Here is a 27152-nt window from a genome sequence, read left to right as displayed (position 1 = left end):
AAGTGTGCTATTTTGAATCCTCTAAATATTGTCAGTACAACGTTCCTGGCATTGATGCTACAAAGAGGATGGTAGAGTGGTTTCTCTACAACGAGATCTACTCTTAACCCCTTATAATGTTAAGACAGATGAAAATAAGATAAGCACATACATTCTGGTTCTACTGTGAGTTCTGGCTTAGCCTGTGATAAACTAAGCTAGATGCAGGAAGAAAGCTCACCCTTGAACAACATGGGGTTAGTGGTGCTGCACCCCTGTGCAGTTGAAAATCCATGTATAACTTTTGACTTTCCCAAAACTTAACTACTAATAGCCTATACTGTTGACTGGAAGCCTCAGCCATAACACAGTTGATGAACACATATTTTGTATGTTGTATATATTGTTAATATATGCTCTATTGTAATAAAATAAGCTAGAGAAAAGAAAAGGCTGTTATGAAAATCATAATATTTTCTAGTCATTAAGAGGAGATGGCTCATCATGGAGGTCTTCATCCTTGTCTTCACATCAAGTAGGCTGAGGAGGAGGAAATACAGGAAGTATTGGTCTTGCTGTTCAGGGTGGCAGAGGAGGAAGAAAATCCCAGTGTAAGTGGACCTTTGCAGTTCAAACCCATGTTGTCCAAGGGCCAACCGCACATAATTGTACAGTTAAAATGTGACACATCATGTTCCATTTTTCTTAAAATATTACCTACAAATGGGTCCAGTTATGGGTCAGTTTACTTAGATGTGAATTTCATCTGTCTTATTGTGAAGATTGCCTTAAGTGAAAGATGTAGGGACCTTTCTTTGGTTTTGGCTTACCTATGAGTAAGAAATATGATGAACTAAATCCTCTGATCTTTCTGTCATTACTTTCCTAAGATGTCTAATTTCACTTTATAGCACGTTGGAAAGACCATACCTAGAAATTAGAAGGGGGATAGCAGTCATATATTAAGTTTATGGTCTCACAATGAATAGTACATATACACGGTGAATAATACACAGTGAATAATAATGTTAACTATAATCAGGCAAACTTGTTTGCTTTCATGAACACTGCAACAAAACACTAAGTGCATAACTAGAAAGACTTTAGCTTATTAAAAATAGATCAGAATTCTAAAATTGTCTGAATGCTTTCTAATGAGGCCAGAGGACGTTGCATTTTTAAGAAACAATCTTATGTACATTTAAATGTAAATTCTCCAGAAATCCTGATCTTTAATAATTATAACCCTCAGTTACAAACAATTAGCAAAGAGGGATATATCTGTCCTTAGTTGCCATTCTTAAATTTAAATAAATGTAGGGGCAGGAAACCATCTATCTGTCCACTTAACATAGCAGTCCGGAAGGAAATCTTTATAAGCAGAACTTAGCTCTGTGTTAACTAAAGTGAAGTTATACTCACCTACTGGTTTTTATTTGATATTAAATACTTAGGATAATTTTAGTAAACTCTTGAAGGCAGACTGAAAATACATTAAATTTTTGCTGTGAATACTGTAGCAGGAAAGGTAGTATAATAATATTTAAGAAAATATTTTTTATTTAATTCTGGAAATTAGAGATGCCAGGATAAAACTGGGGGTCGTGGTTTTAAAGTGCTATGGGAAAAATAGTACTATTGTTCAGTTTGGAAGTTGTTTAAAATCTTTCTGAAATTTCTTCTAGAGTCTTGGAAATTCACAGAGAGAATATGAAAAGCAGGTTGTCCTGTACAGTATCCGCAATCAGTTACGATATAGAAATAACTTAGGTAAGTAGAGGCATGTTTATATTGGGATGGAACTGACCATTGCTTTATCACATTCGTAAATCTTTCTTTTCAATACACATTTTGTAATACTGAAATTATTCCATGTACGGACTTTAAGAAACTCTACACTGATGCATTCCACCTAACAACAATTTGTATTAGCAAGTAGATTTTTCATTCTAATTCTGATAAAAATTATTTTTAGAGTACTGTTTAAAGACTCATTTTATCTATAAAATAATCCTAATTCAAATGTCCTCTTTTTGCCTGAAGCAAGAAAATATGCCATAAAATAAAAAGTATACTAGTTCTTAGTAATTTTTGACTTTGAGTTGTCTTCATAAATTTTCCAAATAATGTGAAAAACTCTTTCCATAATAATTGGGACACATTTTAAACATAGTTCATTCCATGGTTTTTTTTTCTTCTTTCTAAAAAAAAATTGTTTATCAGATTATTTTGGTTAGTCTATTCTGTTGCCCTGGTAGTCTTTCACTCCTGTTTGTTACTCTTATTTTAAGCATAATATTTCTGACATTGCTTTTTTTCCTGAACATTTTCCATGAAAGTCAAAGGGCTTTTTACATTTAAAAACTAAAAAAATAGCACATAATTTTAAAAAATAGATTTGACTTCATTGAAAACTAGCATTCAGTTTGGCTCTTTTGTAAAGTAATAGAATACAATTCAATAAACCTCTGTTTTGTACCTTTTGGGGGAGCATGCTGGTAGTTCCCTGCTTGTTTTCTCGTTTGGCAAGAATTATTCTCTACTAATCTGCCCTATTATACATTTGACTTCTATACTCTAAAATCTATTTCATGTGATATAATTATTTCTTTGTTCCAACTTAGAATGTTTTGTTTGTTCTCTTGTAACTTACATACTTTTCTTTTAAATTACTGTTGGTTTGTAAAGTATTTATAGTTAATATATAACTGTAAGAAACCTGAAAAAAAACTGGACAATTTCCCCCTTTTGTGCAGTTAAACATGTCAAGAAAGATGAACGCAGATACTATGAGGAACTGCTAAAGTACAGCCGAGATCATCTCATGCTGTACCCTTACCATCTATCGGATATTATGGTGAAGGGCTTGAGGATAACACCATTTTCATATTATACTGGGATTATGGAGGTGAGTTTATAGTGTGGGTGAGCCATTGGGAATGGGATGGGACTACATGTCTGGGACTTTTTCAGGTGTTCATCAACTCTTCAGCTGTCATCTGCGGTGGACACTCTTTCTGAACTATAAGTGTAAAAAGGACTGTTGGTGGCAAGTTAACTGTTTGAGCCACACTGTACAAGTACTTATCCTTGTTGATGTTTTTACATTGGGAAGGTGTCTATTTCTATTCTGGTTCTTGAAGGTGCTGTTGACCCTTTGTGCTGTTGTAGCACTGATCAGTCATTTATATTAGCAGAATCTGTAAATTTTACTGCTTTTTAAAACATGATTAAGGTTGAAAATGTGGGTGACAGAGTTGAACATTAGGCTCTGAGAAAATTATATGTATTTAGGCCGGGTGCAGTGGCTCAAGCCTGTAATCCCGGCACTTTGGGAGGCCAAGGTGGGTGGATTACAAGGTCAGGAGATCAAGACCACCTGGCCAACATGGTGAAACCTCATCTCTACCAAAAGTACAAAAATTAGCCAGCCGTGGTGGTGTGCACCTGTAATCCCAGCTACTTGGGAGGCTGAGGTGGGAGAATCGCTTGAACCTAGGAGATGGAGGTTGCAGTGAGCCGAGATAGCACCACTGCACTCCATCCTGGGCAACAGAGCAAGACTCTGTCTCAAAAAAAAAAAAAAAAAAAAAAAAAAAAAGAAAATTAATATATTTACATATTCACTAACTGTCTAACAAATAAATGATGACATAGATCCAACATTATATAATACAGGTATCAGAAAAGAGAAATATGTTAGTAGTCTTGGCTGTTAATCTCTTTCTATAATTATTAACTTTTAGTTTTTAGCCTTTTTCCAAAGACAGCTTTTAGGCTTGTATTGGATAACTTTAATACTAGTTGTATACTGTTTTCAAGTGAGCTTTATGAAAGATTGGCAATATTTATTTAGTATTCATTTGTTCTTTATTTATGTTTGAGTGCTCCTGTTTGGGGCTCACTAGCCACTTGAAGAGCAGAGAGGAGCCTAGAACTAAAGGAGTTGGGAACCTATGGTAACATGAGGTTAGCCCCGCTTATGATGTGTCCTTTGCTGTTCGATCCCTTCGCTTATCTGCAAAAGCCCCTCCTTTGTGGGCTTCTTCTGCAGTCCCATGCATCCCTTGTTCCTCTTTTGAAGGAAATACCAGAGGAAAGCGAGAGGCCCGATAGCGCAGGTACCTTAGTGAAGAACCAGGGTAGCACAATGAAGGTGGCAGCTAATCAGGAAGTAGAATAGTTACTGCTGTCTCTGTATTTTTCTAGTGTAGTCCACACATTTGGGAGCTAAAATAGGTGGAGTTTTTGTTTCATTTACCAGCTTTCATTTCAGTTACATCCACATGGTTGCTGCATTCTGGTTTCTGTTCTTATATCATTGGGTATAGTTCCTGGGTTGAAAATGGGCCTTGTGCCCCCAGGAAGCAGTGGGTTTGTTATTGGAGAAACAGATTGGGGTAGAAAAAGCTGGATACGAAGTTTAAGTCTTCTACGAATTGGGACTTATAGGATCAAAGGCCACTAAGTGGTTACAGTCTTCATTGGTAGTGCATGTTGACGGAGCTGTGGCACATTATTTGTTTCTCTCTCATGGTGTGGATCTAGGATCAGGTATGAAATATGGAGAGGCTGGAACCCTGAGCTCTAGTAGAGGCATTACTTACATAGCTTCCACAGGGCAGAAGTTATGGGGCAGCTGTCTGGGATTCGTAGAGAGCCTCGTAAGAAACCCAGACCTGAAAATCTGCCCTTTAATTACCAGGTTGGGAACATGTGTGGGAAGTGCCACAGGGTGGCATGTATGCTCTAGGTAGCCAAACTATGATCTCACTGCTTCCTGTAATAATCATTGTTATTGGCTGTAATAATATTGTAGTCATACACATTTTTATTTAAGGACATTTTAGATTTCAAATTAAAAATTTTTTTCTTTTTAAAAGGATATTATGAACAGTGAGAAAAGTTATGATTCATTGCCCAATTTTACTGCTGCTGACTGTAAGTATTTAATTGTGCTGAAGAAGGTAATGTTTAGGTTGTGTCTGTGCATCCTGTCATCTGTTAATATTGTAATGTGTGTTTTTAACCTGAAATATGTGAAAAATGAAAACAGTAAGCAACATAAGTAGTGGGAATTTTATCAGATGATACCAGACGCATGTATAAGATTTACTCTAAATGTCTAAGAGAGGAATATTTGAGAGGGGTAGAATCAGAAAAATAGGACTAATCTATATATTTCCAGAGAATGAAGTTCTTTCTGATACTTGGGCTGTGTGTGTATTAAATGTGGGAGGAAAACTTGTACACAGTATTTTTGCAGGTCAGTTTTTAGTAACTTGCTGCTGTTTTATTATGCTTACATTGGCAAAGTGTGTATTTTGAATGTGTCATAATTCTGTTGTTTAAGAAGCTTTCGCTGAGAATTACATTTTGACTCCCTAAAATTGGCAGGAGTTCTGCTTTTTACAAATGTTTTTATTTGTTAGAAGTGTCAGCTTGATTTCATCTCTCCCAAAGTTTAGCTTTTATGTTTTCTTTGAAGACTTCCTTTTAATTTGATATTGATATTTGATTAGTAATTGAAAGATGAACATAAATTCAGGCTTTTCCTACAATCACTTGTGAGTGTATTGAGATTTCAAGATATATTAAATGTTTTTAAAGGAAAGACTTTTTTTCAGGTCTAAGGCTTCTTGGCATAGGAAGAAACCAGTATATTGATCTTATGAATCAATGTAGATCATCAAAAGTAAGTTAGTACTTTCCCTTTCTTTTTCATTGTTTTGGCCTCATCACACAGTTTGATTAGTTTTTTTAAGCGGTAGAAATAATGAATTGTTTGTCTGTGACCAAATAAAATGTACTTAACGCAGAAACAATACAAAAAGAACTCCTCGGTATTCTCTAGGTTATAGCTTAAATGATTATTTAAAATGTTTAATGCATAAAACATTTACTTTTAAAAATTATTTTTGTTCTCTTAGTCTTTTTATTTGCTTATTCTACTTGTAGAGTTCACTTAATGGGTGAAATAAGTGTTCGCATTTTCAAATGCAGTTTTTACTGCTTGGGTTTCACTTGAGTTTCTGGAAGTAAATCTGGATTTAACAATTAGTGTTTTGAAATAATTTATTTTGAAACAATTTAAGAATGACTTTCTTCATACAATATGTTAATATCTAGAATTATTAAGATTTTAAAACATGAAGGTTTAAGAAGATACTTATTTAGTCCGTTACAATCTTATGATATGATTGATGAAAGAAGAAAGTGATAATTTTAGATTGCAAATTCTCAAGTGTTTGTACCATTGCAGAAATTCTTCAGAAGGAAAACAGCCCGTGATCTTCTACCAATAAAGCCGGTGGAAATTGCCATAGAGGCGTGGTGGGTGGTGCAGGCTGGATATATCACAGAAGATGACATCAAGGTAGAAATCTTTAAAAGTGAAACATAGGATTTTTAGTTTTTAGTTTATTTTACAATTTTTAATTATAGCTTATACTTTTTAAAAAAGTAACATTATTTTGTTTTCCTGAAGAAAATGAAACTTAAACTTAAATTTTAAAATGATCTTAGTAGACTAGAATATTGGTGAGTTTCAGAGATACTTTCTAATGGTGAGGGAGACCTGACTTGGTTCAAGTACAGTTATCTGGGGATGTTAATTAGGTAGAAACTTCATGTAAAGTAACATATGATGCCACAGCTACCACTAACAATAATATTGGCTAACACTTTTGAACATCTGCTGTATGCTAGATGTGCCAGGCTCTATTGCAAGTGCTTTTTATATTGTCTTACTTAATATGTATTATTTGCACCCCCATTTCACAGATAAGGAAAGTGAGCCCAGAACAATTAAGTAACACCTCAAATCTTAGCAGTAGTAAAGGTCCAGGATTTTTTGGCAGTTTGCCATGAAACTTGTACTCTTAATCACCGTGAAGAACTGTTGTACTGAGGCAGTAGGTGCTTTTATGGGGCGATAGTGTCAAGATCAAGAGAGTTGATATTCCCAGTGGTCAGACCACATCTTGGAAGGGATATTGATTTAGAGGAAAGGGGTGGAGTAATGAGGGCACCTAGAGACCAGGTTGTATTTATGTGTAGCTGAAGCAATGTAAATGAGTATGTAGGCTTCTTTTTAGTCTGCATTTAATTTTCTCCAGAGTATGTACTAAATCCAATGAGCGGAAGGCTTAGAAATTTTACTTCAGTCTAAAGTACCTCCTAATGGAGCTCTCAAATAAGCTAGTGAACTTTCCTTTTACTGACAATATTCATGTGCAGTTTAACTAAACTTCTGATTAGAGAGATTCTGAGTTGGCAGATGGATCTAATTCCAATTCAATGACAAGGAACAAATATTACTCACCAGCAAATGTTGGTACTTACAGTAAGTTTGTTCTCTACATTCTGTTGGTATGTTGCATATTTTGGCACCTTAATTGATGGCTATGTGCATAGTTTTTTGTTTGAATTATAGAGTGATAAATATGTAGTTCATTGAGCTAATAACATGTAATCACTGGTTTCAACATAAATAAATTTCAGGAGACTTGTAAATTAGTTAATTTGGACAGAACTTAATTAAAAATATTTTGCTTTTCTTAGATATGCACTTTGCCTGAGAAATGCGCTATTGATAAGATCATCGATTCAGGCCCTCAACTCTCTGGATCACTAGATTACAATGTAGTACATAGTAAGTGGTTAGTAGAAATGGTCTTTTGTCAACATAAAAACTTGTTTTAAACCATCAATAATTACTAGCAATTACTTATCAAGTAGGTACAAATAGTGCTATTTTCTAAGGCATGTTATTGTTTGAAATGTGACCTTAGTCTTTTGTTTTCCAGTGTGGCTATAATTAGTCACATACACTAGAAATTTATGCAACTGAATGGTAAGAAAAATTTTGTACTTCTAAGCATATGCAGGAAACCGAGATTTAAAAACCTTAATTCTTTTTCTCTTCTATTTTACTTCTTTCTTCGTCACATAGCATTCATTTGTTAGAATCTTTACAGAAAGCCAGGAATCAGTTTTTTTAAAAGAAAAATCACTGTTGTGTAGTGTTCCATCTAAAACAAGGTGCTTTTGTTTCTTTAGGTTTATATAACAAAGGATTTATTTATCTGGATGTACCAATATCTGATGACAGTTGTATAGCAGGTAAGTCTGTGCTAACATTTTCCACTGTGTTTTGAATGGATATCAGGTACTAAGCACTGCATATCATCCATTCTAGGATCTTAGATGTTAGGATATTTCAAGAAAAATATTTCTTCTTTATTACATTTTAACACAGTACGATGGTTTTACTTAAATTCCTTATTCTCATTTTTGTATTTGGTGTACACACTGTACTAAAGTAATAGAAACCTAAGGTAAATTTCTAACAATCCCAAATCAAATCAATATTTTTATAAATTTGTGTTACCTTTTAATCCTTGTTCATTGTGTAGCTGTTTTTACATGTGTTCGGTAATCTCATAGAATTGTATGTTCTCACTTTCCGTTAACGTACTAGTGCATTATTTTTTCATGTTACTGTAGTCTTTTTGTCTATTTCCTTTTCCCTTCTTCCTTTACCTGCTTCTCCGATTTAAACCAATATTAAGAGCCTTGTATATTTGTCATACACTTTATGGATGTATCAGTTTATTAAACCATTTTGTATTTCTGGTAATTTAGATTATTTCCAGTTTTTTGCCACTACAATACTGATATGTTCAATATCCTTGAACACAGAGTGGTGCTTTTTTTTCTATAGGTTATATTTCTTACCAATTTATAGAAGCACTTACTGTGTTCAGGTTAGATGTTACAAGTATGTCTTGTGGCATATCTTTTAACTATTGTTCTTGTGTTTTATCATACTTAGATGTTGAATATTTGTGTAATCAAATATAAAGTGTCAAAAAAATTTCAGAGAATGACCCTAATATTAACAAAGTAGTGGTGATAGGGTTTATTGCAGAAATACTTCTTTATATCAGTGTTGAATCTTGACAAGATATCATGCTGTAGCATGTCCAGACCTTTGGGTTGGCATATGTTTGTGATTCTTTAATAACACATTTTAAACCTTGTGCATATGTGAATTCTTTTTTCTTTTTCTTTTTCTTTTTTTTTTTTTTTTTTGAGACGGAGTATAACTCTGTTACCCAGGCTGGAGTGCAGTGGCATGATTTTGGCTCACTGCAACCTCTGCCTCCTGGGTTCAAGCGATTCTCCTGCCTCAGTCTCCTGAGTAGCTGGGATTATAGGCACCCACCACCGCACCTGGCTAATTTACTCTACAGGTAAAACCCATAGAGACAGGGTTTCACCATTTTGGCCAGGCCAGTCTTGAACTCCTGACCTCCAGCGATCTGCCCACCTCGGCCTCCCAAAGTGCTGGGATTACAGGTGTGACCCACCATGCCCGGCCTGCATCCTATTTTAAGCTTGGAAAGACTCCTTAAAAAGTAAAGGAAATACTAATTTGGGTTTCTATAGTTGATGCTATAACAAAATACTAGTTTTAAAATGAGAAAGATTTTGATAAGGAAATGATTTCTGAAGACAGAGGTGGTCGTGGTTTCCTGTCACAGTTGGAAAATATGTAAGTATTACTCTAGTGCCTACTCTGATCAGATAAGCTGACGTTGATTCATTTGAGATCCACCTTTTAATAAAAAGATTAGTCTTTGACTAGTTCGTTTCAGTCCAGTTTGACTGTCAGTTTGAACACTGACTCACATTAAAGTAACTTTTAATATTACTTATGGCTAAACTAAATTCATTTGAAGAAAGCAGTCAGAGAAGGGCCAGATGGATGGTGCCCCATTACGTTGATGTGTTCTACCATACTTCACTTAGTAGCTGCTGGCATTTGGTGGTACACACAGACCCATGGGATGCTAATTGCTAAACTTACCCTTGTCACCATGTTACCTCTTTGGCTGTTCCGCACATTAGAATAAACACATAAAAGCAGTTTGACAATGTGGAAGGCATCAAATTCAGTACAAATAATACCTCAAGGTGATTTCAAAAGAGGCATTTCAGATACGTTTCAACGACAAAAGAAACAAGCACTATGGTTGGTGATACAAATATAAATGGAGGTTAGAAATACTTTTAAGGGAGTAATCATGAAAGGCTCTTTTATTAAATAAATTTATTCCATTATTCATCAGATTTTCTAACTGTATTTTGTGTGTCTTTTATAGCTTCCTGATTTCTGTTATGTTTGAATGGAATACCCGTAGAATATAGAAATAGTCTGAAAATCTTGAGAACTTTCGTTGTATATATTTAAATTTGTAGTTTGTTTGGAACTTATTTTCGTATTTGGTGTGGAGTAAGCGTTCAACTTATTTTTCTTCTCTTTGAATAACCAATAGCATTTGGACAAATGCTAGCACTGTTTTTTCGATAACTCATTACTGCTGAATGGAGGCATAACTTTTGTTGTATACTAAATTCCACTGTATATTGGATCTAATTTTGGTACCCCTTTTTCTTCTGCTGATACAATATTGTTTTTTGTTTGTTTGTTTTTTCCTCTGAGACTGTGTCCTGCTTTGTCGCCCAAGCTGGAGTGCAGTGGTGCGATCTCGGCTCACTGCAACCTCCGCCTCCCGGGTTCAAGCGATTCTCCAGCCTCACCCTCCCGAGTAGCTGGGACTACAGGTGCCTGCCACTGCGCCTGGCTAATTTTTGTATTTTTTGTAGAAACAGGGTTTCTCCATGTTGGCTAGGTTGGTCTCGAACTCCTCACCTCAGGTGATCTGCCCACCTTGGCCTCCCAAAGTGCTGGGATTAACAGGTGTGAGCCACTGTGCCCAGCCTACAATATTGTTTTGATTATTGTAACTCAGAGTAACTTTTAATATTAGTTATGGCTAAACTTTCCTTGTAAGTCTTTTTTTAGTAACTTTCTTGGCTATTCCAAGACATTTATATGTGTGTGTGTATATATACATATATATATTATTTATATTATGTATATTATAGTTGTGTGCATTTATGGGGTACAATGTGATGTTTTGATGTATGTGTATAATGTGACATGATTAAATCAAACTAATTGACATATTCATCACCTCACCTGTCATTTTTTTAATGGTGAGACAACTGAAATTTATTCTGAAATACTTAATACATTTTTATTGACTGTAGTCACTGTGGTGTGCAATAAATCTCAAAACTGATTCCATCTGTCTGAAACTTAATATGCTTAACAGCTGCCCATTCCTCTGTCTGAAACTGTACCCTTTTATCAATAACTCCCCATTCCCTCCTTCTCTACTCCCCCAGCCTCTGGTAGTCATCTTCCTACTCTGCTTCTGTGAGTTCAGCTTTATTAGGTTCCACATATAAGGGAGGTCATGCAGTATTTGCCTTTCTGTGCCTGGCTTATTTCACTTAGCATAATTTCCTCCAGTATTATTCATGTCATTGCAAATGACAGGATTTCTCTTTTTTTATGGCTGAATAGTATTCCATTGTGTATATATACCACATTTTAATCTATTTGTCTGTCGATGGACACTTAGGTTGTTTCCATGTCTTGGCTGTTGTGACTTATGCTGCAGTGAATGTGGAAATGCACGTATCCCTTTGAGACACTGATTTCAGTTCCTTTGGATATATACTCAGAAGTGGGATTACTGGGTCATACGATAGTTCTATTTTTAGTTTTTTTAGGAACCTTCAAACCATTTTTTTATAATTAAAGAAAAATTTATTAATATATTTTTCAGTAGGCAATAATTATGATACAAAATTCTAAATTTACACAGGGGTATTAAAAAGTCTGCCTTCCACTTCTGTGCTTAGCCACCCAATTCTCTTTCAGCAGCCACTGTTAAGTGTCTTCTGTTTCCTTCTAGAAGTATCATATATGTATATATTCTTTTTTGTGTGTGGTTGTATTTTTACACAGATGGTGTACTCTAGACTTTTAAAAGAAATTTAATATGAATTAGAGACTATTTCAGATTTCTTCATGTAGAGTCACCTTACTCTTTTTGCTTAGATATAAATTTTGACCTAGGAAAATTTCTAATCGCATAGTGCCTTGGTTTCTTTATCTCTCCAAATGGGGTAACTGGCCAAGCACAGTGACTCACACCTGTAATCCCAGTACTTTGGGAAGCCAAGGCATGGGATCGCTTGAGCCTCGGAGTTGGAGACCAGCCTGGGCAATATAAAGGGACTCCTTCTCTACAAAAATAAAAATAAAAATAATTAGTCATGCATGCTGGCTTGTGACTGTAGTGCCAGCTACTTGGGGGATTGGGGCAAGAGGATTGCTTGAGCCTGGGAGATTGAAGCTGTTGTAAGCCATGATCCCCCCACTGCACTCCAGCCTGGGCAACAGAGTGAGACCCTGTCTCAACAAATAAATAAATAAGCAAGTGAATGAATGAATAAATACATTTAGAAATAGGGGTAATTATACTACCGTATAACTCATGGAGTTAGGAGGATTAAATGAAAATGTATATATAAAGTACTTGGTAATAGCCTAGCACTTAGTAAGCATTCAATAAATGCTATTATTATTTACATAGCTGATAGTGTAGGGAAATAATTAATGTTGTCAAATATGGGATTTCTAAAATATTTCTAAAAAGAAACCATTGATCATTAAAAGTATCTAGATGACTAGAAATATAGGTAGTGCTAAATTAGAAAATGACATGAGCCAGATCTGTAAAGTGAATAACCTATCCTCCAATGTATGCACATTGTAGTTTTTCAGTGTCTTAATTTTGACCATTTGAATTTTGTCTTATTTTTCACTGTTAGGAATAATTTAAGTTTTCGGGTACAATTAGATGATATTAGGGCCAGGGGACATAAGGATACCCAAATGCTACTATGGCCAAAACATTCCTCCTTTTAGGATATTTTCAGGGTAAATGTATGCACAGGGGAGAATGGCAAAGGAAAGCATAGAGCTTGTTTTTTATTGGCTGGGCAGAGCACTTTGGTAAATCAGATTAGAACATTTGGACCAAAGAGATAGAAGTGAGTATGAATGAACATTCGAGTGGAGAGTGATGGTTGGGCTGCCCACTGTGCTCGAGGGGATCTTGACCCTGTTCCCACTGAGGCCCACTGGGGAGGATACCAGAATAGAAAGCCCCAAAGAACAAGTTAGCCCAGTGACTCCTGGTAAACGTGACGGTCATGCAGATGAATTTCCCTTTTTAGGATGGAGGAGGGATGATGGGCAGACAGAGCCAATACTTTGCATCCACCTGGTTTTCGTATAGCATAGCAACTCTTTCTTGCAGTCATTTGCTTTTCAGCTTTGGCGCACTCACCCCTGCTGCCTATGAGGCATCAAAAACAATGTATTAGAAACCCTTTGCAGGCTCCCCCTTTCTGAAGCAGCCCCTGTTCCCTTGCCCTTCTACCAAGTCCATGTCATCCAGCGTTTCTGAGTTACCTGTCTCAGTAGCTCTGAGAGTTTCGTGGTGGATTAAATGAACTCTGTGGATTTTGTGTCTACCTTCAGAGTCTTCTCTGTGTAGGTATTGTTGTAGAGTTTCAGAAAACTGCTGTGGAGTGGATAAATAAATCAAAAGCTGCATTCAGTCCTTAAGTTAGAGGTTTCTTTTTTTAATTAGATATGTAAATTATACTTTCTTGTTTTATAAAATTGTATCACTGAGAAAAATCTCTTCTGTTTTAGTTCCACCTCTGGAAGGTTTTGTAATGAATCGAGTGCAAGGTGATTATTTTGAAACTCTACTCTATAAGATTTTTGTTTCAATAGATGAGCACACAAATGTTGCAGAGGTAAGTTTGACGACATCTCATGAAAATATAATCTCAAGATTGTAAGTTTGTGTAAAGCAAGTAAAATTATTTAATATGGTAATATGTTTTTAAAATCTCCAGGTGGGGAGATTATACCATTATTACACTTAAATGTCATTATTCTTACGTTAATTCTTATAAATGTATGTTAACATTTAAGTTAATAATTTATAATTTGGTTACCTTTCTATATGACTTTTTATACTTAAGTATTGTAGACTATATTGATCTATCCAGGAATTTTATTTTAAATGAGACAAAATTAAAGAGTAAGAAATCTTAAATTGTTATGGTCACTGCCTGGATTTGTACTATAAGGATCTTAGAGATAGGGAAAGAAGAAAGTTCTGAATTCAAAATTTATTCAGGTCTTCTAATTATTCATAATTTTAAAATTTTGCTAATTATGATTATATTAGTCTATTACAACTGTGTAATGTGCTGTTGATTCTAATAATGTAAAAATAAATTTTAATTTTATCTTCCAGCTTGCAAATGTCCTTGAGATTGATTTATCCCTGGTTAAGGTATATTATTTTTGTGCTGATTTATTTGTGATGTGATAACTGAGTGGATTTTACTAGTAGATTTTTATCTTGATAAGCTACTGAGAAACGAAGGCATTGAGATTGTTGTTAGCTGTCTGAGAGAGTGTGCACAGTAAAGGGGCACTTGTAAAGAGCAGGATAAGGGGCCCTGAATTGGGATTCAAACACATGGACTGAAAAGAGAGCACTCATGCAAGCAGCAGCCCAAACAGTATCTTGTAGTGAGGTCCATTAAAGCAACAACTCCTGCTTCATTAGGGGTAGATGTAGGGAGGGCAAGGCCAGAGAGGTGGAAACATTTCCTCGTATACATTTAGGAAGACCTTAAGGGAGGAGCAGGTCTACTGAAAATAGTTTCTAGTTACGGGCTGAAAATGTTTGAGAATCACTATTAGTCTGTTACACTATTTTTTTCTCTGCAAATATTCTGATGTCTAGTTTATTTTAAATGCTAATTAGTTTCCTTTGTATTCCTTTCAGAATGCTGTTTCAATGTATTGCCGATTGGGCTTTGCCCATAAGAAGGGACAAGTAATAAATTTGGATCAACTTCATTCATCATGGAAGAATGTTCCATCCGTAAACAGATTAAAGTAACTTATTTATTCAGTATGAGATATTAGAGTTTCCTTTTGAAAAGACATTTAATTTTACATACAGAAATTTGTTTATTTGTTTATTTATTTATTGAGAGAAAGTCTCGCTCTTGTCACCCAGGCTGGAGTGCGATGGCGCGATCTTGGCTTACTGCAACTTGCACCTTCCTGTTTCATGCGATTTTTTTTTTTTTTTTTTTTTTTTTGAGACGGAGTCTCCCTCTGTGCCCAGGCTGGAGTGCAGTGGCCGGATCTCAGCTCACTGCAAGCTCCACCTCCGGGGTTTACGCCATTGTCCTGACTCAGCCTCCCGAGTAGCTGGGACTACAGGTACCTGCCACCTCGCCCGGCTAGTTTTTTGTATTTTTTAGTAGAGACGGGGTTTCACCGTGTTAGCCAGGATGGTCTTGATCTCCTGACCTCGTGATCCGCCCATCTCGGCCTCCCAAAGTGCTGGGATTACAGGTTTGAGCCACCGCGCCCAGCCTCAAGCGATATTCATGCCTCAGCCTCCCGAGTAGTTGGGACTATAGGCTTGCACCACCATGCCCATCTGATTTTTGTATTTCTGGTAGAGGTGGGGTTTCACCATGTTGGCCAGGCTGGTCTCAAACTCCTGGCCCCAACAGATCCACCGGCCTTGACCTCCCAAAGTGTTGGGATTACAGGTGTGAGCCGCTGCGCCTGGCCCAGAAATTTTATTTATTCAACCTGTCAGTTGAGGTGAGCCCTATATATTAGTGATTTTTGATCTTGTGTGTGTTATGGATCTTTTTTGGAATCTTATGAAAACTAAGAAGCCTTTTCCCAGAAAAAAAACAAATACATATTTTACATAAAATCTTGAAGGGTTCTTGAATTTTTTGAAGCCTATCTGTGGATCTTAGTTAGGAACACTTGTTGTATGTAGGCAGAGCATTTTTGGGCTGCGTCTTAATTTTGGGCTTGAATATGAGACTGGATTTTGATGGATTGTTCATCATTTAAGTCTTCAGTAGATATTTTAATGTAAGGTCATTTATATGATTTTTAAAAAGCAAATGCATTCTCCATTAATAGGAGTACCTTAGATCCACAGAAGATGCTCTTGTCATGGGATGGAGGGGAAAGTAGGAGTCCTGTACAAGAAGCTTCATCGGCAACTGACACTGATACAAATAGTCAAGAAGATCCAGGTTAGCAGTAACTCAGTTTAACATAGAGCCTGTCTGTAGGTACGGCACATGTCCGGGCATGTATTCTTATAGTTGTCTTCTAGTTTTGTTTTAGATTTTATTCAATACGCAGTCTTCGAGTGTTTCACTGTGTTTTGGGCACTGTGCTAAGTCCTGGGTGTCTACAATTGACAAGAATATGGTACCGTTCTTCTAAGCATTAAATCTAAGGAGAGAGAAGAGAGTGTGACCAAACAAATTACAACAACACGGGCACCAATTATGATGCTTGTAGGGTGCAAAGAGGAAGAGACCCTTAATTGGCTAGAGAGGTTTGGGAAGCCTTCACAGAGAAGATATTATTTGAGCTAAGAATGAAGAAGAGCCTGCCAGCTGGTCAGGGAAGGAAAGCCATTTCAGCCCGAGGGAATAGTGAGGCTAAGCCCAAAGGGAAACAGCATAGTGGACAAGGCCTAGGGTTAAATGCTTTTTAATATTCTTTGCACTTCAAAATAGGTATGTCTGGAACCTTTTATGACTATGCTAGTGCCTTTTTAAAATTACGTACTTTCTGGTTATGAAATAAAGCTGCAATTAAATACTTTCACTCCAAATGGTAAGCAAAGAGTAATTTCCATTTACATGATTTTAAATTACGGTGTTTTTCAGCTGACACAGCCAGTGTAAGCAGCCTGAGTCTGTCTACAGGACACACGAAGCGCATCGCATTCCTGTTTGACTCCACTCTTACTGCCTTCTTAATGATGGGAAATCTTTCACCAGTAAGCCCAATTCTTGTTTAAATATGAAGGTGTTTAAAGTAAATATTAGATATAAAATAATTTAATGCTTTTATATCTTTTTTAAAGTACTACATTTATTCCTGAAGCACAACTGACTTAGAGGAGTATGATAACTTTCGGGAGGGTCCTTTTGTAATTGGAAGAATTAGCCCCTCACCCCACTGATCGTTAAGTTTAAATATATTTGAAAGGATAATATAAATATTAGATATTATGATTAGCATAAAAATGGAGAGGTAAAGCTTTAATATTTTGTTTCTTTTTTTCAGAACTTGAAAAGTCATGCAGTCACAATGTTTGAAGTAGGCAAACTCTCAGATGAGTCTCTGGACAGCTTTCTCATAGAACTAGAAAAGGTAAATCTAGGTTGCATGTTAGGGGATGTTAGGGCATTTGGAATCTTGCTTGACAGAATGCCAGTTATGCAGTCTATTGATTTGAATGGGCTTTTGGTGTATTCTTGCTCGTTCCTACCTCATTCCCCAACTTAGTACTCTGACAGTCATTTAGACTTAAACATACTGAGTGGGTGAATTGATTTTGTGATTTTTAAAGTGATATGTCTACCTCATCTAATTCTTAACATAATTTGATATAATGAAGAAATGGGGTATGGAAATTTTAGCCTGTAATTTTTTAAGTTGAATTTTTTCTAAAATAACTTTTCAATTTTTTTTCTGGTATGACTCTCTAAGATCACCTCTTAAGCAGTTTGATTTGAAGTTTTTGTTCCATTTACCTTGAATCTGGAACAATGTCCCTGGGTATCATATTTATGTCCGCTCTCACTATCCCTTTTAGCATCTTGAAGACTTCAGCCATATTTGCTCTTAACCACCTTTTTCCCCGTGAGTACAGCCCTAGTTTTCCTTAGCTCTAAATAAATCTGATTGCCCTTTATTGGTGTTTTTCATTCTTTGGATATTTTATTCTGTCCTCTTTGTATTCAGATAGTTTGTGTGCCTAATCTGTTCCTTGACTAATAATTTTGGTGCCTTTTGTGCTTTAGTGATGAACTTTGTATATTAAATGTGCTGTTTAGAGAATTTGTGATGATTCTGTAACTCCTTTATATCTTACAAAAAAAAAACACAGTAACATTTTTCACTGCTCCTCCTCTGTAGGATTTTTACTTTTATAAGTGTAGAAATATGTGTGAGATAATCCTTTCCTATTAATTGGTCTCTTTTACTTTTACCTTTATACTGCCATTTATTTTTTCATGCTTCTTTATTTGTTAATCCCATTTCTTATTGTATATTATCTTTTACTAATAAATTTCTTACTGTGTTACTGCACATTTCAAGTCCTGGTTTCCTGATTTTTATCTTTTTTTCACCTCAGCTAGTCTTTTATCAAATGTAGCAAATCGTAAGATCACTTCTGCTCTTAATACTCACTCATAAATCTATGTTCTTTTTCATCACAAAGTCATTCTTGAGAAAGCCTTTCAGTCTGAGGCTTAGTTTTTAAAGTGGATTCTTGGCTATTTTTTAAGTAGTTTGATCTTGATTAAGATTGATTTTTTAAAATTTATGCAAATCTAATTTATTTATTTTCCCATTGGTAGACCTATCATTCCATTTTCTGTGTTGTTTCTGGGATATATGTGTCTTTACATATTAAAAGGTGACTTACTCAGAAAAGCATGCATTGAACTATAAGGCCAGCGAAGGCAGGGGTTTTGTCCATTACTCTATCCTTATCTCCTAGGGAGGTCATCGTCCATAGGAGGCACTAAGTAAATCTTTGTTGAGTGAATTTAAGCTGTGTGTTCAGCAATGGTGAACAGCTTTGTTGAATCACAGACTCCAGTGTCCCTAGTAACTGGTAATGCAGAATTGTGAACACAGTGATGAGAATTATAGGTAAAACTGGTGACCTTGGATTGGGGTACTTTCCTAGATGGAGTAGAATATGGGTTTTAGAGTTGTTCAAGCCCTCTATTTGAATCCTACATGGAACATGTAACATATAATGCTATAACTTAGCATTATTCAATTGCTGAAATTGTTAGTCTTAATTGAAGTAATTTCTATCTTCATAGATGCAGTAAAATTGGGAACTCAACCAAAACTGAGGTTAATAACTTGTTTCAGTATTGCCTGGGCAAATTTTTGATATACTACTTTTGAATAATGTCTTATATCTCTATTATATGATTATTAGAGTGAATGGCATAAAAGTGGTATTTTTGTTGCAGAATCTGTTTTCTCTTGGTTTAGGTTCAGAGCACTGGTGAAGGAGAAGCACAGAGATATTTTGATCATGCACTTACTCTGAGAAACACAATACTGTTTCTGCGTCATAACAAAGACCTAGTTGCGCAAACTGCACAGCCAGACCAACCCAATTATGGTATGATAAATATATTTAATTTTGAAGACATGATCATATGAAACCTTTTTCTAAGAAATTAAACAGATCATGTTCACTTATATAATCATCACTTACATATCTTGTATAGATAACATATTGAATTTAAAACTAGAGACCTGTTTTGTGAATTTCTTGCGTGTTAACTATTTCTTAACCTTAGTTTTTCTCTTCTCATGTGCCACTAACATTTGTAGTATTTAAATCTGTTCAATACCTACAAAAGTGTTAGAATGTTAATTTATGTAAGTAGCTGGATGGAATTTAGAACAGGCATCAGCTCTGAGGGGTGAACAAGGGCACACATTTAGTTAATGTAGGAAGCATAAAATTTCAAGAATGAAAGATTCCATCATAATGAAAAGAATAAAGAGGAGCCTTCTGCTCAAATGCTACTACAATACTTACCAAAAGATTTTACTTTTAAAAAGGAAATAGATAATTCTTTTTAAAGAGTAAAAGAAGTAGTGGCAATTTTAAGGTGTTGATGAACTTTAATGGAGCTGTTGCCTTACTGGGCACTCTCGGTTTTGTGATAGTTGGGGGTTCCCAAGCTTTACTTGAATTGATGGTGTCAGAATTTCCACCCAGATGGGGATTTGGATTCAGTCGGTTTTGAGATGTGGCGTGGCCCCCAGGAATTTGTGTTTTTGAAAGATGATTCCAGTGCTCAGCTAGGCTTGGGCACCACCGCATGAGCACTTGGCCCAAGTTCTTAGGAGTTCACAAGAGTTGTTGTGTCTTGGGGCTTCATGGGTCCTCAATACCACTGTAACATTTAATTTTGCTTAGTTTCATTTACCTAAAGGCTATTTTTCTAGCCAAGAACATCAATTTCTTAATCATCTCCATTTTCATTTATTCTCTCACTAGCATCCGGCTTTCTTTTCAGCTCAGTTTTTAATATTGAGGGAGGATTCAGCTGTTACTTCACAAGCTGTCACATAGTTTTTGATTTACTACTTTTGAATAATGTCTTATATCTCTTATATGATTATTAGAGTGAATGGCATAAAAGTGGTATTTTTGTTGCAAAGTCTATTTTCTCTTGGTTTAGGTTCAGAGCACTGCTGAAGGAGAAGCACATGCTGGGTAGTTTACTTGAGTGAGGCTAGACTCACTTAGTATCAAGTGATACACTTCTGCAGCCTTAATATGCCTTATCTGAAGAATTACAAATTGTTGCATACTGGGGCTCTTTTTGAGATCATTCATAAATAGTTTAAACTGAGAATATTAAATCACCAAATGCCAAGAGTCTGAAGCACTTACGGGTAGGCATTTGTTGGTGGATAACCATTTTTGTGTTAATAAATACTAAATCATGTGATGAAGCAGTGGTGAGTGGCACAGTCTTGAAGATGTCTTTGGATATAAAACTCCTGGAATTTCTGGGACTTTTTAGTGCTTTATGGAGGTAATGCGTTAGATGATTTGAAATATTCTGTTAAAGCTGTCTTGAAATACATTGTCCTTTCCTGCCTATCCCAGAATCTGAGAATGTTAGAGAGTACTGGTGAGCCGTGAAGTGTAACTCCTATTATAGATAAAGAAATTGGAGTTTATATTAGCTAAATCTTCTGCTTGTTTTTAGTCATCAAAGCCCATATTATTAGTAAATGGAAGAGCCAGGAATGGAAGACTTGAATCCATGTCTGTTGAATTTTTTTCCATTGCCCTGTCCCTTGTATTACCTTCTCTTGAACGCTAAGCTTTGTATTGATTTACTCATAAACATTTGTTGCTTGGTAATCTGGGCTAAACTTTTTCCCCATGAATAGTCAGTGTACCATGAAGTAAGTTAAATGGTAAATCTAAACCTATTCTCTATGAAAATAGTCCCGTGCAATCCTAACCTTTAAGGTGGGTTTAATGTTAGACTGTTCCTGACACTAGTTGGAGATTTAATTGCTTAGAATAATTGCTGGGTCTCCAAAGTTAAATTTGATGAATGCCTCCCCTTAAGACCAAACCTGCAATTATTTATGAAATTTCATTTTTGCTACTAGCACTTCTTAGCTGAGCTCCTCATCTGAATTGCAGAACATGGAAACTGATTGGCATGACTGTTTCTCAGTTTTTCTCATGATGGTGTACATTAGTACCATTCTCAATGCATGAGAAAGGTCATTCGTTCGATATAGAGGTTATCTTAGGGCATTAAGGCTTCATGCTTGCCCTGTTGAGAAATGTTGCTTTCTGCAGGTACTGGGCTTGGTAACTGAACCTTACTCTTTTTTTAGAAAAGAAATTCTCTGCTGGGCGTGGTGGTTCATGCCTGTAATACCAGCACTTTGGGAGCTCGAGGTGGGCAGATCACTTGAGGTTAGGAGTTTGAGACTAGACTGACCAACATGGTGAAACCCCTCTTTACTAAAGATATAAAAATTAGCCAAGTGTGGTGGCAGGCACCTGTAATCCCAGCTATTCGGGAGGCTGAGGCAGGAGAATTGCTTGAACCTGGGAGGCTGAGGTTGCAGTGAGCTGAGATGGCGCCACTGCACTCCAGTCTGGGCAACAGACTGAGACTCCGTCTCAGAAGAAAAAAAAGAAATCCTCTAGTGTTGGTGTTTTAAGCATCTTGTTTGAGTAAAAGAATTTTATTTTTATGTTACTAATAATTTATACTTTGAATATATCATGTAGTACTTGTTATCCATTATAAAACAAAAGCGTTGTGATATTATACAAGCAAACTCTGTTATACGTGGAACTAGTTTCTTAGTCCTAAGAGTCCTTAATCCTTTGATTTCAAATAGCATGGGACACTGCTTGTACATAAAAGTGATGTTTGGTCTATTTTTTTCTCATTTTATAAGCATGATTTTCCCCCCAGGTATCTTTGTCTTTAAAAAGACATTGTTTAACTGTGATTAGTATAAGTCAGACATAAAAACCACTGTTTATAATTTGGCAGCCTAGTACTGTGGAAATGTTTGGGAATTAAACCACGTTTTGTAGGAAAGCAATCACAGTTGTAAAGCTATTAGAAATGTGTTCTAACCACCATGAAATCTTTGGACTTCTTACTTTCCCTGTTTTAGTATATATTAAGTATTATCTATACTTGACATTGATAATGTTGAATTTTGCCTGAAGGTTAAGACATCCCCTCACCCTTCTGTGTTTTGGGAAGGGGCTTAGTGCAAGGACACACTTTTTCCCCATATGACTTAGATGAGATTCAAAGGTGAATTCCCCGCTCCTTTCTGTTCACCTGTGACAAGGTCAGAAACAGATCCTCCACATTCCCTTGCTTTGCCTCATAAGCAGTGGGCCGAACTGCCTGTTCTGAATTATCAGTCAGAACAAAATGCTTGTTAGCCAGAGCTTGTTTAAGCTTCTGCCCTTCTAGCTCCGTGAAGTTTGTCTCACCCTCAGCCTGAGCAAGGTGTATCCCTTGCTTTAGGACCCCTCCCAGAAAATATGCTGACCTTATGGTTAAACATTCTGTGATCTGCTGTCCAGTACCTCACCCTGTCATCCCCCTTCCTCACACCCAGTGCTTTCCATCTACCCTTCATTGGTGATGTTAATTTTGATCACCCAGTTAATGGATTGTCTGATTTTTCCACTGTATCGTCAACTATTTTTTTTCCCTCACAACTGATAAGCAATCTGTGGGGAGATACTTTGAGGCCATGCAGATATCCCACTCCTCATCAGTGTTTCCTCCTAGATTTAGAATCCATTGGTGGTTCTTGCCTGAACCATTCTGTATTTTGATGGTTGGAGATTGGTCATTTTTCCCCCACTTTAGCACTTCTGCCGTATTTAACAGTTGTGACCAGGCATTCTCTCGTATTCTCTGTATGAATTTAGGAATTCTTATTTTTTCAGTAGTCTGTGATTAGTCATTGTTGCCTCTCAATTATTTTTGTGCCCCAGTTTTCTCAGATTTTGCCGTGAGAATTTCCTTTAAGCTTGCTCCTGTCTCCTTTCTCCTTATGACATGCCTCCAGTTTTCTCCCCTAAGCAATTCTTTACTTTCTGGCCAAGCAGTAAGATCTTATTGTGTGTTTATTCTGCCTCAGTCCTGGAATCAGCCATTTTTCCTAGAAGCCTAATTTCTTTTACTGGGGATTGCTATTAGAGACCAAGATACTGGTGTTAGTTGTGCTCATTGCTTCTAGGCATTTTCAGGAGGCCATTATATATATATACACACACATATATATATATATATATATATATATATATATATTTTTTTTTTTTTTAGATATATTCTTGCTTGAAGGAGGAGATAGCTACCTTGATCTTCAGAAGTTTCTTTTAACGTTAAATATCTCTTTTTAGAGAGCAATAGGATTTGGTATTTTTCAAAAGGATTAAGAATAAGAATGCTGAAAATCTGTTGTATGTTGAGTGAGTTCATGCTTTATGGACCAGAAATCTAGGATACACATTTCCAAATGAGGAGCTCTTGCCCCTATACTAAAATGAGGACTTGGCCATGATTCTCTTTGTAGAGATCGGAAACTGGAGGAGAGAAGCACATAGCTTCTCCTGGGACTTAGGCTTTCGTAATACAGTTGACAAGTGAACAACATGGCTATAAATTGCACACATGCACTTATGGGCTGATTTTTATGAGTAAACGTGTTAGAACATTTTTTGGAAATTTGTGATGATTTGAAAAAACTTGCAGGCAAACCAGATGTTGAAGAAGTTAAGGAAAAGTTACATGTATCGTGTATGTATAAAATACATCTAGATACTAGTCTATTTTGTCATTTGTTACCATAAAATATATACAGATCCATTATAAAACATTCAAACATATCAGAACTTAATGCACACATTTACAGATTGCACAGCGACATTGCAGTTGAGAGAAATGTAAATAAATGGAAACATATAGTATTAAGCCATAACTGCATAAAATTACCTGTAGTACATATTATACTACTGTAATAATTTTGTAGATATCTCTTGTTGCTCTTGTGATGAGCTCAAGTGTTGTATCTACTTGAGTACCTGCTTAAAATACTCTGTGACACTGATCATCTTTGGGTGAGCAATGTGTCTTTACGTTAAATTGCCCATTACAGTTAAAAGTGATCTCTCGTGGTTCTCTCATATTTTTCATTGATTTAGTGCAGTACCATAAACCTTGAATAACACTAGGGGAGCCATACAGAGAGCCACTAGTGATGCTGGAAATTCTCCCAAGAAGCAGAGAAAAGTCGTAACATTACAAGAAAAAGTTGAATTGCATGGTATGTACTGCAGATTGAGCTCTGCAGCTGCAGTTGCCCATCATTTCAGGATAGGTAAATCAGTGTAAAAGACGATTGTTAAATAAGAGAAGGAAATTTATGAAGCTGTTTGTACCTCTATGCCAACAGGCATGAAAACATTGCACTTTTTGCAAAATACTTTCTTTTTCTCATATTGAAAATGCAGCTTTTATGTCAGTGCAGGATTGCTATAAGAAAGGCATACCTATAGACTCTAATATGATTTGAGAAAAAGCAAAGTCATTATGACAAAGCAAATGAAAGATAATATTCTCTTAAGCTGGGGAATTTAATGCTAGCAAAGGATGGTTTAATAATTTTAAGAGGTTTGGCTTAAAAACTGTTAAGATAGCAGGAGAAGAAATTTCTGTTGACCGAGAGGCAGCAGATGAGTTCCCAGATGCTAGTATGTTTTGATCTGTGTCCCCACCCAAATCTCACGTCTAATTGTAATCCCCAGTGTTGGAGGTGGGGCTTGGTGGGAGGTTATTGGATCATGGGGGCAGTTTCTCATGGTTTAACACCCCCTCCTCCCCCCCGCCCACCAAAGCTGTCATCACGATAGTGAGTTCTCACGAGATCTGGTTGTTTAAAAGTGTGTGCACGTTCCCCATCTCTCTCTTCCTCCTGCTCCGGCCATGTTAAGATGTGCCTGCTTCCCTTTCACCTTCTGCCATGATTGTCAGCTTCCTAAGGCCTCCTCAGAAGCAGAGGCCATTCCGCTTCCTGTATAGCCTGCAGAACCATGAACCAATTAAACCTATTTTCTTCATAAATTACCCAGTCTGAGATATTTCTTTATAGCAATGCAAGAATGGAGTAATACAGATACCATTAAGAAAATCATTGAGGAGAAGGGATATCTGCCTGAAGAGGTCTTTAATGCATGCAAAAGTGTCCTGTTCTGGAAAAAAATGGCATAAAGGACATTTATTAATAAGGAAGAGAAATGAGCACCAGGATTTAAGGCAGAAAGGGACAGGCTTACTACTGTTTTGTGCAAATGTAGTCAGGTTTCTGGTCAGGACTGCCCTTATCTATAAAGCTGCTGAGCCTTGAAGGGAAAAGATAAATGCCAGCTGCCAGTCTTTTGGCTGTACAGCAGAAGGGCCTGGGCAATAAGAACCCCTTTTCTGGACTAGTTCCTTTGATGTTTTTGTCCCTGAAGTCAGGAAGTACCTTGCCAGTAAGGGACTGCCTTTAAAGTTCTTTTGGTACTGGACAGTGGTCCTGGTGTACCCACGCAGAACCCGCATGAGTTCAACACTGAAGACATTGAAGTGATCTACCTGCCCCAAACAGTCTCTGATTCAGCCTCTAAATCAGGGGGTCATAGTGACCTTTAAGGCTCTTTACCCACAGTACTCTATAGAAAGGATTGTCTGCACTATGGAAGAGAACTCTAATAGAACTTCATGAAAGTCTGGAAGAATTACACCCCTGAAGATGCCATCATTGTTTTAGAAAAAGCTGTGAAGGCCATCAAGCCTAAAATAATAAATTTCTGCTGGAGAAAACTGTCTAGATGTTGTACCTGACTTCACAGGGTTTACAACAGAGCTAATCTAGGAAATAATGAAAGAGATTTTGGATATGGCTAAAAGGTGGGGAGTGAAGGGCTTTTTTTATTTTTTTTTTGGAGATGGAGTCTCGCTCTGTTATCCAGGTTGGAGTGCAGTGGCACAATCTCGGCTCATTGCGGCCTCTGCCTCCCGGGTCAACCGATTCCCCTGCCTCAGCCTCCCGAGTAGCTGGGACAACGGGTATGTGCTACCACACCCAGCTAATTTTTTGTATTTTAGTAGAGACAGGGTTTCACCATGTTGACCAGGATGGTCTCGATCTCCTGACCTCATGATGCGCCCACCTTGGCCTCCCAGAGTGCTGGGATTACAGGCATGAGTCACTGCGCCCAGCCTGAAGCGTTTTAAGATACCGGTCTTGGCTGGGCGTGGTGGCTCATGCCTGTAATCCCAACACTTTGGGAGGCCGAGGCGGGCAGATGATGAGGTCAGGAGATAGAGACCATCCTGGCCAACATAGTAAAACCTTGTCTTTACTAAAAATACAAAAATTACCTGGGCGTGGTGGTGGCACCTGTAGTCCCAGCTACTCGGGAGACTGAGGCAGGAGAATCACTTGAACCTGGGAGACAGAGGTTGCAGTGAGCTGAAATGGTGCCACTGCACTCCAGCCTGGCGTCAGAGAGACTCCGTCTCAAAAAAAAAAAAAGATATGGGTCTTGAAATTCAAGAGCTAATAGATAGACACCTTGATGGAGATGGGTGCTTCCAAATGAGTGCCAGACAGTGAGGAAGACATAGAAAAAGCAGTGCCAGAAAACAAATCGACATTAGAGCGTCTGGCAGGGTTCTGATTATTCAAGACTGCTTTTGACTTCTGTGCACTCTTCTATGATACAGACACTGAAACTAAAGCAGATGGCAGAAGAAGAATTGGTACTGTATAGAGACGTTTTTAGATAACGTTAAGAAACAAGAAAGTTAGAGGGAACTTACAGTGTGTTTCCGTAAAGTTACGCCGAGCATGCCTGCCTCTCCTGCCTCCCCTTCCAGCTCTTCTGCCTCTGTTACCTCGGAGACAACAAGCCCAGCCCTTCCTCTTCTTCCTCCTCTTCAACCTATTTCCTGTGAAGACGAGGATAAAGACCTTTATGATG

The 27152-nt window shown here is 36.9% G+C and overlaps 1 protein-coding gene and 1 long non-coding RNA gene across 4 annotated transcripts in view; one reads left to right on the top strand and one right to left on the bottom strand.

Moving 5' to 3' along the window:
- FAM91A1 (family with sequence similarity 91 member A1) overlaps nucleotides 1-27152 on the top strand; it is a 49678-nt gene that overhangs the window by 3950 nt on the left and 18576 nt on the right. For all 3 annotated transcript variants that reach the window (XM_050801690.1, XM_050801691.1, XM_050801692.1), the window contains 14 exons: nucleotides 1665-1749; nucleotides 2736-2887; nucleotides 4863-4920; nucleotides 5607-5674; nucleotides 6242-6355; nucleotides 7543-7633; nucleotides 8041-8103; nucleotides 13628-13734; nucleotides 14244-14282; nucleotides 14784-14896; nucleotides 15959-16074; nucleotides 16723-16835; nucleotides 17126-17212; nucleotides 19082-19214. In XM_050801690.1, coding sequence (XP_050657647.1) covers nucleotides 1665-1749; nucleotides 2736-2887; nucleotides 4863-4920; nucleotides 5607-5674; nucleotides 6242-6355; nucleotides 7543-7633; nucleotides 8041-8103; nucleotides 13628-13734; nucleotides 14244-14282; nucleotides 14784-14896; nucleotides 15959-16074; nucleotides 16723-16835; nucleotides 17126-17212; nucleotides 19082-19214 — 1339 coding nt within the window. The remainder of the gene's footprint in view (nucleotides 1-1664; nucleotides 1750-2735; nucleotides 2888-4862; nucleotides 4921-5606; nucleotides 5675-6241; nucleotides 6356-7542; nucleotides 7634-8040; nucleotides 8104-13627; nucleotides 13735-14243; nucleotides 14283-14783; nucleotides 14897-15958; nucleotides 16075-16722; nucleotides 16836-17125; nucleotides 17213-19081; nucleotides 19215-27152) is intronic.
- On the bottom strand, nucleotides 461-2555 carry LOC126961407 (uncharacterized). The gene is made up of 3 exons (XR_007728294.1): nucleotides 2459-2555; nucleotides 810-909; nucleotides 461-554 (listed from the first exon to the last, which is right to left on the bottom strand). It is a non-coding gene; the product is annotated as an uncharacterized LOC126961407 (long non-coding RNA).

Source organism: Macaca thibetana, chromosome 8 (genome assembly GCF_024542745.1).
Source record: "Macaca thibetana thibetana isolate TM-01 chromosome 8, ASM2454274v1, whole genome shotgun sequence".
NCBI lineage: Eukaryota > Metazoa > Chordata > Mammalia > Primates > Cercopithecidae > Macaca > Macaca thibetana.
Note: the sequence above shows the minus strand (reverse complement) of the source record. Positions and strands in the feature narration are given on the sequence as shown.